Source organism: Tiliqua scincoides, chromosome 5, assembly GCF_035046505.1.
Source record: "Tiliqua scincoides isolate rTilSci1 chromosome 5, rTilSci1.hap2, whole genome shotgun sequence".
Classification (NCBI taxonomy): domain Eukaryota; kingdom Metazoa; phylum Chordata; class Lepidosauria; order Squamata; family Scincidae; genus Tiliqua; species Tiliqua scincoides.
This window is the reverse complement of record NC_089825.1, coordinates 117,558,020-117,569,276: the sequence shown is the minus strand read 5'-3', so window position 1 is coordinate 117,569,276 and position 11,257 is coordinate 117,558,020. Positions and strand designations below refer to the sequence as shown.

The 11,257-nt window shown below is 46.1% G+C and overlaps 1 protein-coding gene across 1 annotated transcript; it reads right to left on the bottom strand.

Annotated features, from left to right (window-relative positions):
• Positions 1–4,734: 4,734 nt before the first annotated feature.
• Positions 4,735–11,257, bottom strand: LOC136653419 (vomeronasal type-2 receptor 26-like). Its single transcript, XM_066630319.1, has 3 exons — positions 10,826–11,257; positions 7,798–7,924; positions 4,735–5,636 (listed from the first exon to the last, which is right to left on the bottom strand). Exons 1-3 carry the CDS (start codon positions 11,255–11,257, stop codon positions 4,735–4,737), a joined length of 1,461 nt encoding a protein of 486 aa, XP_066486416.1.

Sequence of the window (11,257 nt, the reverse complement as noted above, 5' to 3'; positions counted from 1 at the left end):
CGTGACATGATAGGTCCATTGTTCATGGAAATAGCTGTCATAGATGTGGAAGCCCAAAGTGAGATTAGGTAAGATCTGTGGATTTTCATTGATCTCCTTTACAGCAAATGCCAAGGCCAGAATGTGCTGGTAATTCTTAGTTACTATACTAGAATAAGAGATGCATTCTTCATTAGAAAGATATTCCAAAACAAAGTCTACAGGCAGCGCAATCCTAACCTGCGCTGGAACAGGCAGGCTGATGGGCTTGCGCTGTATCCAGCCCAAGTTTTGGGCTGGCTGTGGCTCAGCCCAAGGCAAGGGGTAATAATTTCCCTTACTCTGGGTAGAGCTGCAGCAGCCCCAATTGGTCTACTTGGATCTGTGCCACCTGAAGAGGTGGCGCAAGTTTGAGCAGCACAGAGCTGCCCTGAACTAACCGGGAACAGGGTTAGGATCAGGCATAAATGATGGTTCCTGGCCCTGCCTCCCGCTCCCTGCCCGCCTGCCCACAGGCCCACCTGCCACCTGCACTCCTGCGCTCCTAAACACCTCCCTGCCTCCTCCCCACCTCCTGCCCACCCTCCCCACACACCTTCCATACTCCCGCACCAGCCTGGAAAGGTAGGCACAAACGTACCAAGCCTGGGGCCTGCACTGGCTCAGGGAATCCGGCACACATCCCTGCGCTGGCCTCCCTGACTCACAAGTTGGCGCAAGCATGACTTACTGGCATGTTTGTGACAGTCCCACTTTATACCAGCAGCCGGGCACCTGAAGAAACTCAGCATTTTGCCCCCCTCTCCAGAAATGCCAGTGAGACGCACAAACACATGCATGCATGCGCAAGAAATAAGGGAGATGAAACCCAGCATTAAAAAAAAAAATGATTCTGCTGCATGACACTGCTGTTAAAAAAAATTGTGGCTTCTTCCTGAGACCTGCTGTACACAAAGCTGCATTTTGCAGTTCTCTGGAAGAGACAGTATTCACTGAGCATTCTTTGAAGCCTGAAATTTTGTCTCTGAGAATTGACGAGGAAGCGTGCTGCATTCTTTCTAGATCTGGAAAACCTGAAGCAAAGTGAAGCCTATGAGGGGAAGGGCCCGATCCTGTCCAACTTTCCAGCACTGATGCTGCCATGCCAGTGGGGTGCGCACTGCATCCTGCAGTGGGAGGAAGTCACTGAGGCCTCCACAAGGTAAGGAAACATTTAGTCTCTTACCTTGGGACTGCATTGCTGTTACATTGCCACTGGAAAGTTGCGCAGGATTGGGCTCGAGCACATGTCAGAGAAAGAAGCAGAAGATGAGGAGAATAACCATGGGGGAACATGATGAGACAAAGTAATATGTTTTAGTTTTATCTTCCTGTGCTGAATCGACCAATTCCACTCTTTCCTTTCATTCTATTAATTTTCTCTGCCAGTGAGCCGGTGTTCTGAGGCCTTTGATCTTTCAAGTGATTAAATGAATGAATGAAGGAATGAATGAAGAAAAGCCAGTAACTCCCTACGTAAGATCTTCAAGTACTGCTGGTGAGGGTTCTTCAGTGAAGTCTATTGAATCAGAAAAAATGAAGGATTGGGAAGCAATGCCTCCAATGATGAGATTTCCCTTCTGATGATACTTGTGAAGTGGTAGGTGTGGATCACAGACTTGGCATTTACCACTGTGAATCTTCCGTGCCTTGTGAGAAATGAATACGAGGAACAGCACCACAAATGCCAACATCCTAAGCACAGATGTAAATCTTCACTGTACCTCAGATTTCCTTACGTTTATGTACTAGATTGGATATCTGTGATTAAGAGCCTGACTTAAATAGTACTTTTGTCTCCTAATCTGCCTGAACGCTGAAATATATTATCTAAAGTATCCAATATCAGACGAATGTAGCTTTGCCTCTTTGTAGTTCCTGGCATGGCTCTGAATGGTAGTTGGGGTACATTTATACTATTCCTCACAGCTTTTGCTATTAGTTTTTCTAGTGCCCACTAAAATGCCATACAGACTTCTTACAAGCTGCTTACTTAATGACAGTCCTTTAGATAATTACACAGGAAGGTAGTTTTCACCTGTTAGTAATTAAACAGGAAGGTATTCCATGTGGAACTATGGTTGCCAACCCTTTGATTTTGGCCTTGGGTCACACAAATCAGAGATTTTAACAACATATTGGAAGAAAAAATCTACAGGAATCAGTAGCATAGTGTACTTCTGAGCAGAGATGGGCAAATATAGCGTGGCTTGACTTGAATCGAGTCACGAGTCTCTGCCCCCTTTAACATGACTTGAAAAGGAGAGTCCTAACAGGCAGACTTTCTGAGTTACCCAGAGTGTTTTGGGGACTCTAAAAATCTCGAGTTCCGAGTCTTTCTGTAAAAAAAAAGACAGCCACGGGGGAAAAAAGGAGCTGCTGCCAGGGTGTGTGTATGTCGTAGTTCTCTTTAAACACTCCCCTGATGCCCCCACCCCATTTGTAGCAACTGTTACGCTGCCTCCGACGCATCCTCGGCATCACCTGGCAGGACAAAGTTCCAAACAACACAGTCCTGGAATGTGCTGGAATCCCTAGCATGTATGCACTGCTGAAACAGAGACACCTGCGTTGGCTCGGTCATGTCGTGAGAATGGATGATGGCCGGATCCCAAAGGATCTCCTCTATGGAGAACTCGTGCAAGGAAAGCGCCCTACAGGTAGACCACAGCTGCGATACAAGGACATCTGCAAGAGGGATCTGAAGGCCTTAGGGATGGACCTCAACAAGTGGGAAACCCTGGCCTCTGAGCGGCCCGCTTGGAGGCAGGCTGTGCAGCATGGCCTTTCCCAGTTTGAAGAGACACTTTGCCAACAGTCTGAGGCTAAGAGGCAAAGAAGGAAGGCCCATAGCCAGGGAGACAGACCAGGGACAGACTGCACTTGCTCCCGGTGTGGAAGGGATTGTCACTCCCGGATTGGCCTTTTCAGCCACACTAGACGCTGTGCCAGAACCACCTTTCAGAGCGCGATACCATAGTCTTTCGAGACTGAAGGTTGCCAATACAATACAATACAATACCCTGCACATGCCCAATCTCGTCTGATCTCAGAAGCTAAGCAGGGCCAGGCCTGGTTAGTACTTGGATGGGAGACTGACTGGGAATACCGGGTGCTGCAGGCTTACACCATAGTCTTTCGAGACTGAAGGTTGCCAACCACCATTTGTAAACCAGGTGGGAGGGGGTGGAATGGACTGTGTGAGAGCAGGGACAGAAGGAGCAAGAGGGAGGAGGGTCACGAGCAGCAGCTGGGAAACTTACCAGTATGACCCATTTCTTTGCAGCTCCTCTCCCATTGTGGCTGGTCATTCAATGAATCTGCTGGAGCCACGTCATTTCTCCTGGATGGCTAGGAACTGCTCCCCCCCCCAATGCTAAGGATTATCGGTTCCCTCAGAGATGGACAAGAGAGCCCACTCCCATCTTCCCCCCCCGCCTCCTCAATGCTAAACAAAATTTTAACCCTTCCCTGCCTCCTGGTTGGAACTTCCCTGCTGCTTGCTGGGTCTGAATGAATGAAACCCTATGAGGCTTTTCACGCTGCAAGAAAAGTAAGCAAGCAGACAAATAATTTGATTTACTTTACTTTAATTATTTTTAATTATTCAGTTTAATTACAGCCTGCCTATCTAGAGAAAATGGCACAATTTCAGTGCTTGCTATGGGCAATTTCAGTGCTTGCTGCATTTTCAGGAAAGCGGTTCCTGTTTAATGATGTCACTTCCAGTCATGATACCACTTCCAGATTAATGACATCACCTCCAGTGATGGGTCCCAGACAGATTGTCATTCTAAAAAGTGGGTCCCAGTGATAAATGTTTGAGAACCACAGTTTTAGGCAATTTGCACAGGTTCAGGTTTGTAATTTGAGCAAATTTACACAATTCACAAATTTACACAAATTCCAGGTGGCCACAACCCACAATTTGAGAACTCCTACTAAATATGGTAATAATAGAAGAGAATTCTCAAAATATTCTGCAGCATATTGCACACGCACACACACACACACACACACACACACACAGAGAGAGAGAGAGAGAGAGAGAGAGAGAGAGAGAGAGAGAGAGAGAGAGAGAGAGAGAGAGAGAGAGAGAGAGAGAGGATAGCAGAGTGTGAAATGCCAGGGCCGGGGTTTGGGCACTCCTGGTTTAGAAGAATGATTTTCATGGAGGCGGTGATAAATGTGATATTTTCCTCCATGTTGGGTTACTGGTTAGAATTTCCCTACTCATTCTGCTGCCTGCCACATTGGGGGTGTATGTACAAGTGCCAATGTATATTTTTTTCAGTAGTGTTCCCAGAGGGGGGCACAGTGCTAGGTTCTTCAGGGCACCTCAATGAGCCATGGAAATTGCTCCTTTCCCTTTCCTTTGGAGCCATTCCAGGCAGCCAGAGCAAAGCAGAGGTGCAGCTTACACGGCGCATTGAAGCACACTGCAAAACTTGCATCAATCCTATGCATGTCTACTCAGAATTAAGTACCTTTATAGCCAATGGGGCTTACTCCCAGGTAAGTGTGGATAGGATTGCAGGTTCAGTGATTTTTAAAGGAATATTTAATTAATAGAGCATATTGGAGATGTTTGAGGAAGATCTATATGGACTGATATAGATGCCAAATTGTAGCATCTATAAACACCATAAAGATGCCAAATTGTAGCATCTATAAAACACCATAAAGATGCCAAATTGTAGCACAAACTGAAATGCTTCAGTCTTTTCTTCTTGCTAGTTGTTTCTTGTTGTTCAGCTCAGGCTTCAGCACAATGATGTAACATTTGGGGAAAAAGATGCAACCCAGCAGCCCAGCACTGGAGGCCAAGATAGAGAAGATCTCCACAGCTACCATGTACTTCCCTTTCGTGCTCAGGTAGGCTGGGAGAAAGGACAGCCAAACACTGCAAAAGATCAACATGCTGAAAGTGATGAGCTTGGCTTCATTGAAACTGTCAGGTAGTTTCCTGGCAAGGAAAGCCACAGTGAAGCTGACAATGGCCAGGAAACTCATATAGCCCAAGACACAGTAAAACATTGTTATGGACCCTTCATTACATCCCAGTACCATTTCCTGAAGCACCGAGTGCTTGTCAGTGTCTGGGGAAGGAGGAGAAGTTGCCAGCCACCAAATACAAATGCCTGTTTGAATAAGAGAGCAGGAAAGAACAATGGAGATGTCCAGTCTGGTCCCCACCCACTTCCTCATCCTGCTTCCGGGCTTGGTGGCCATGAAAGCCAGCACCACCGTGATGGTCTTTGCCAGCACACAAGAAACAGCCACTGAGAAGATGATGCCAAAAGCAGCTTGTCGGAGGAGACACGTCACTTTTGTGGGATGTCCAATGAAGAGCAATGAAGAGAGGAAGCAGAGCAGGAGGGAGATGAGGAGGGTGTAGGTGAGGTTGCGGTTGTTGGCTTTGACAATGGGAGTGTCGTGGTTCTTCCTAAATGTTCTGAGCACCAGAGCTGTGATGAAAGAAAGCAAAAGAGCAAAGAAGGCCAAACCGATCCCCAAAGGTTCCTCATAAGACAGGCAGACCAGAGTCTTGGGAATACACACGTTTTGTTTTTCGCTTGGATAGTTTTCCTCTGTGCATTTCTGACAGTCATCCATGTCTAAAAAAGGAAAGGAGATGGTTTTGTTCATCCCAATATTTCTAATATCTCAGCAATGTGACAAAAAAGGGAAATCAAGGACCAGGTAACATCTGAATAAAGAAAGATCTGCTTGTAGCCATGCTGGTAGGCCCCAGTGTCAGACCTCAGCTGTATCCAACTTTAATTAGTGCATACCAAGCCTGGGAGAACTGTGGAGGAGGTTGCTTCACAGGGCCCTCTGATATCATACCAAGCTATCAAGTGGGCTCCAAGGCCAGCTTGATTTACAACAGGGTTCAGCTGTGAGTGTCTCGGGATGGGAGGGGGGATTCCACCATGAGTAAGGAGGCTTGTGGCACGTTCACCCCTAGAATGTTCAGCTGGCACCGAGTTCTGATTGCTGGATGGGTCAGGAGACCTATAAAGGTGAGGGAGGGAAGCTTATGTTTGGGCTGACTTTGTCTCTGGCTGAGGGGGCCTGAGATCCTTGACCATCTAGGCAGGAGTGACCCCAACTTGACTGCAGCAAGATGGGCTAGATCGGATTTTGGAATGCTAAGACTTTGGTGAGTGATAGTTAGAGTTAGGAGGTAGATGTTATTGTTTTATTAGACTGAGTGTTGTATTGTATTTCTGTACTCTTTGCCTACATTTCTAAATTTTAGACGTATGCAGTGCTGTCTGTATAATCCTGCTTAAAACATTTATTCAATAAATCCTACTTATTACAACTGACTGGATTATTGGGATTGGAAGATAGCACAGGGACTGGTTGTGGGAGGCAATCCAGTGTGACCGGGGTGGACCCTGGAGATCCTGTACGGGAGCCTACTCCTTTTGTCAAGCTGAGCCCAAGGGGGTGTAAGCTGGAGTACGACTCAAGGGGAAGGTTCCCCAAATTTATCCTGGCTATCAGGAGTGGAAGCTCTGCGGTTTAGGAGCTATTTGGCAATCGGTCTTGGAGAGATCTGCGGGTACTCAGTGACCATAAGGGTTTATGGCCACTTGATCACCCTGAGGGCAATAAAAAGATTACCCGGCAATAAAGCTGATTTCTTTCACAAGCAACATGCCATAATTCTTCCCCTCAGGCTGAAGAAGGCGAGAAAGAGCAAGAGAGACCAGCACAGGCCTGAGATGACTGTTGTTGCTGTGCCCCCCACCTTCCCAGGGTTGACCTGAGATCTGCGTTCCTTGAAAGCCTCTGCCAATGGACCCATGGAGACCCAACAGAGCAGGTCAGCCTGTGCAGAGGGTTGGGGAGAGGCAGGAAGGTGATTCGATGAGGCAGGGGTGGGCTGAATGGGGAAATGGGCTCCCATATTAGGTGGTGATGAGGCAGTAAGGTGGGCAGATCAGGCTGGGAGGGGGTCAGAATGGTGACATTGGTGGTATATGTCTAATCCTGCCCCTCTTCCTAGGCCTGCTCTGCCATCCTGGATCAGTGTGGACTTGCACCAGCTATTGAACTGGCACAGGTCTGAGTTGATCCATAGCGATTGCTGGGTCTTACCTTAGAGCAAGGGGACAAATGTCCCCTTACCTCGAGGAGACCTCTAGCAGTCAAAAATCTCTTGTGGGATAATGGCATTATCTTGCTGCAAGAGGTTCTAGGTAGGATCGGACTGAAAAACTCATAGCATAAAACCCCTGCACACATCAGCAATAGAATGAGACTCACAATAAAAAACCGAGTGGCATAAAACACCATAAAGACGTAAAACAAATGCGGCATCCATAAATAATACAAATAGCATAGCTTCAAAAGCACATTAAAATGGCAAGCAAAACTCTTGCTGAAAAGTTGTTTTTTAGGACCCTGCCCCCTCCACCTTCTCCTAAGCACATAAGCCTATTGCCATAGGGAAGGGTATAGCTTGGTGGGTTGACGCGGTGTGTTGCCTTGCACTGAGAGACCAGATCCACTGCTCACCACCAGCTTCTTCTAACTAGGGTTCACGGGTTGCCTAACTTCTGCATTTTCCTGATTTGAAAGGAATATTCCACTGAGTTGTAGCTAGAGGTGGGAGAAAACGGTTTTATTTTTTCACAGATTTCATTGTTTTCCAAAGGAAGAAGTGCAGAAGGTGGTGTTACGTGTTTTTATTTCGTTATCACCATTTTCTTCCACCTCTAATTCTAGCCAGTCCATAATACCTCTGTGCAGTCTGTTTCTTACCCTTCTGATGTGAAACCTTCCCTTCTGGACATGGGATGCACTCATAGCAGCAAAATGGTTCTCCTTCCTTCACTTTTTTACTAAAACCAGGAGAGCAGCTCTTGCTACACACAGAAAGGGGTTGTACCTGTGAATCATAAATGAAGGAAGAAATTGATAAGCATGCAAAATTGAATTTGGAATCCTTAAACGTATGGGGCCTTTCCATATGTTCTAACAGCCCAATCCTGAACTGTCCGGAGCGTGGGGCTGCTACAGCACTGTAAAGGGCTACCACAGCATCCAGCATGCCCCAGGCAGCCGCTGCCGCCTCCTCGGGAGAAGGGGACTTTCATCCCCTTCCCCCTGAGTAAAGGAAGTAGCCCAGCAATGGGGCTACCTGATTCTACGGCAGCTCAGGATCCAGTGGAGCTGAGCTCCACTAGTCCCACCCTCCTCCCGCCCCCACTGCCTCCCCCAGAAAAACCTCCTCCTGCCCTCTTCTCAAGCTCCCCCACCTCCCCCTTACCCCGAAACGCCTCCTCTTTGCCTCCCCCCAGCACCGGCTTTCCACTAGTCCTAGCCTAGCGCCAACTGGTGCTGAGCTAGCTCTGGCACTGGGCCAGTGTTAAGCCTCGCAAATGTTTGCGAAAGTGCGTGCTCGCGGTAAGCTGGCGTGCAGAGCTGAGGATTGGGCTGTAAAACATCAGCAATAGAGGAGTGGACTCACTTGATATGTTAGAAGCATTGCAACTTTTCTTTATCAAAACACTGAAGGTGGTACAGCTTATTATCTCCTTTCTACTTGAGTTGTAGGAAAATATGTGAATTCACTCATTCATGGTATGATCCAAGCTTTCTAAAACCATTCAGGGGTGGGGTGGGTTATCCATTTATGGGGCCAAGGTCAATTTAGCACTCACTTTTTATAGGAATTACTACTCTGTTAAGAAATATCATTTTGGTATAATGTCATATAGAAATGTCACGTTCTAAAGCAGCATTTCCCAAACTGTGGGTCATGGACTTTTGACAAGTTCCCAACTTGGCCCACCCTTGACATCAGAGGGTTGATACGACACCATCATATTCAGTTTTTCCACTCCCTTCATTGTCTGACACTTGTAACACGCAGGTCAAGACTGAAACAGTAACATCAATTCACATGTGTGCTTCAAGTGGACACAACCAGCATGTGCAGAGAATGGATGCATAAGAGCAGTGGCCATGCATTCTAAGCAACATCTCGTTTGGCCGTAGGAGTGGAGTTAGGTTGAATATTAAAGAACATCATATCTGTACTTGGGTAGGTTCACAACAATAGTGATTTAATAACATAGGGTCCAATCCTATCCAACTTCCCAGCACCAGTGCAGCCACAATGCAGCCCTGAGGTCAGGGAAAAAATATTCCCATATCTTGAGGAGGCCTCTGTGACTGCCTCCCCACCAAAGGATGCAGTTCCCGCTCCATTAGCACAGCTACAGCGGTCCTGGAAAATTGGATAGGATTGGGCCCATAGTATTTTAACTCCTCTCATTTTTTTTCCTGAATTAATGAATTAAGGAGCCCAGTAAGCAAGGCAAAAGCTTGTTTCTTCAATACAAAAACTCTGCTTTTTCCATTTGAAATTTATAAGGGGTCCAGTTGATTGAAACTCAAAGTTTTCTTAAGGCACTGCCAACGATAGGACCCTACCTGGTTAAACCATCTGTGCCAAGTCATGGCATCCTTGTCGATGGTGAATATTTGACCTGGAGAGGCCTGGGGATCCATCCTCCCTACTTTCACTCTATGAATGGATTGGTTAGAGGAGACAATCCAGTTGATAATATCAAATCCAGCACTTAACTCTCCATTCTGGTCAAGTGAAACTTTTTCCCCAGCACTGTTGTTAAATGAAACCGTTCTCAGAAACTAGATGAAAAAAGGAAAAATCAAGAGCAGGGTTTGCCAGAATTTTCAGTATGACGGCCACTTCATATATTTTACACGTTTTCTAGGGCTGAAAAAATTCAGTTTTATATAGGGGGAGACAAGTGACACACAGCACACTGTCACTGCCTGATCTGTTGTGGAAATCCAGTTTCTAATTTACACATGTGCAAAAAAGATGTATCTCCCCACCAACCAATTTGTTTTATCAGCAGGGGTAAGATTTAACATTGAATAATTATGGTTTGGAAGTCTTAAAACAGAGATTTTCAAGCAGTGTGCCGTGGTCCACTGGTGTGCCAAGAATGGTCTGCTGGTGTGCCGTGGGAATTTGGCAGAGGGTGGATGTGGCCCTCAAGTCGTAGTTTGGAGACCCTTGTTCAAGAGTGTAGAAAGACCACAGTTGGATGTTTGAAATGACCCTGCTAACTGGTCAAAGAGGCCCTTTTAAAGTGGCGTTGTCTTATATTTAGTAAGGGTAAAAGCAACCTCTTTTCCCTCGCTTGGCATCTTTCACAGTGGCTGTTACTGGTGTCTCTTCTGTAATTTTTCTTAAGGTGGTGAGTCTTTTGGGGACAGGGAACCATGGATTGATTTATTTTACTATGTAAACCACTTTGTGACTATTCTTGTTGAAAAGTGATATACAAGCATTCTTAATAATGATGATTAGAATGATTTTATGCATTTATTTTACTTACATCACTTTTGTCTACAGGAATGTATATTTGGGATACACACTGTTCAATCCTGCTATGACTTTCCTAGTTAACTCCAATGATCTACAGAATGATCTCTGATCAGATGATTTTGGAGTTGGCCAAGATTCATGGAAGAAATGCTTATTCTTCACGACCCAGCGGATGCAAGAGAGAAAACGGATTCACTGAACAATGTATCGCTCATATTGGAAGTTCACAGAGAAGACGGAGGAAAGTTGACACAGATATTCAAATATGTCTCTTCTGACATTTCTGTGTGTGGGAGTGGTTTGGACCAACATGGTAAACTGAACGAAGGAAGAATTCAGCAAGATGGTTTAGTTCCAGATGAGGCCTAATGTAAAAGTTTAATAAAAATAAAAATTTAAAAATGAGGAGGCCGTGTCTCTTACTTGCCACAACTGCTGATTTTGAGGCTTCCGCTCCCTTCCATCCACCAGTGATCTATGCAGGGGTCCAGATGAGGACATGGCATGTAAAGCACGGGCCACAGCATGGACAGCATTGTAGACACTGTAGCTGTGTCCAAGCATGCCCATTTCAAAGAAAGGTCCCGGAAGACTCTCCAGCTTCTCCTGCCCTGTGCAAATCCCTTCATTCACTGTAACCAGGTCTGGATTTGGGAAGACACAGTCGAACGCGTTTTGCCAGAAACTTCTGATAAAGCCATCTCCATTGGTGCTGGATGGGTTTCTGCTCTGAAGAAACTGGCGAAATCCTGGTGGGTCACTGGTGTGAATTGTGAAGGATATCGCACCATGGAATATTTCTGCATCCCATGTCCTTTGATAGGTAAATGATAAGAGCTCTATCTGGGCTGTCAT

Bases quoted from the DNA above. Each gene is read 5' to 3' on its own strand.
- LOC136653419 (XM_066630319.1), bottom strand. From the start codon at position 11,257: ATGACAGCCCAGATAGAGCTCTTATCATTTACCTATCAAAGGACATGG. The intron at 7,925-10,825 runs GTAAGAGACACG...TATGATTCACAG, and splicing joins AAAATCAGCAGTTGTGGCAA to GTACAACCCCTTTCTGTGTG. The intron at 5,637-7,797 runs GTAAGAAACAGA...TTCCTTTTTTAG, and splicing joins GAAGGTTTCACATCAGAAGG to ACATGGATGACTGTCAGAAA.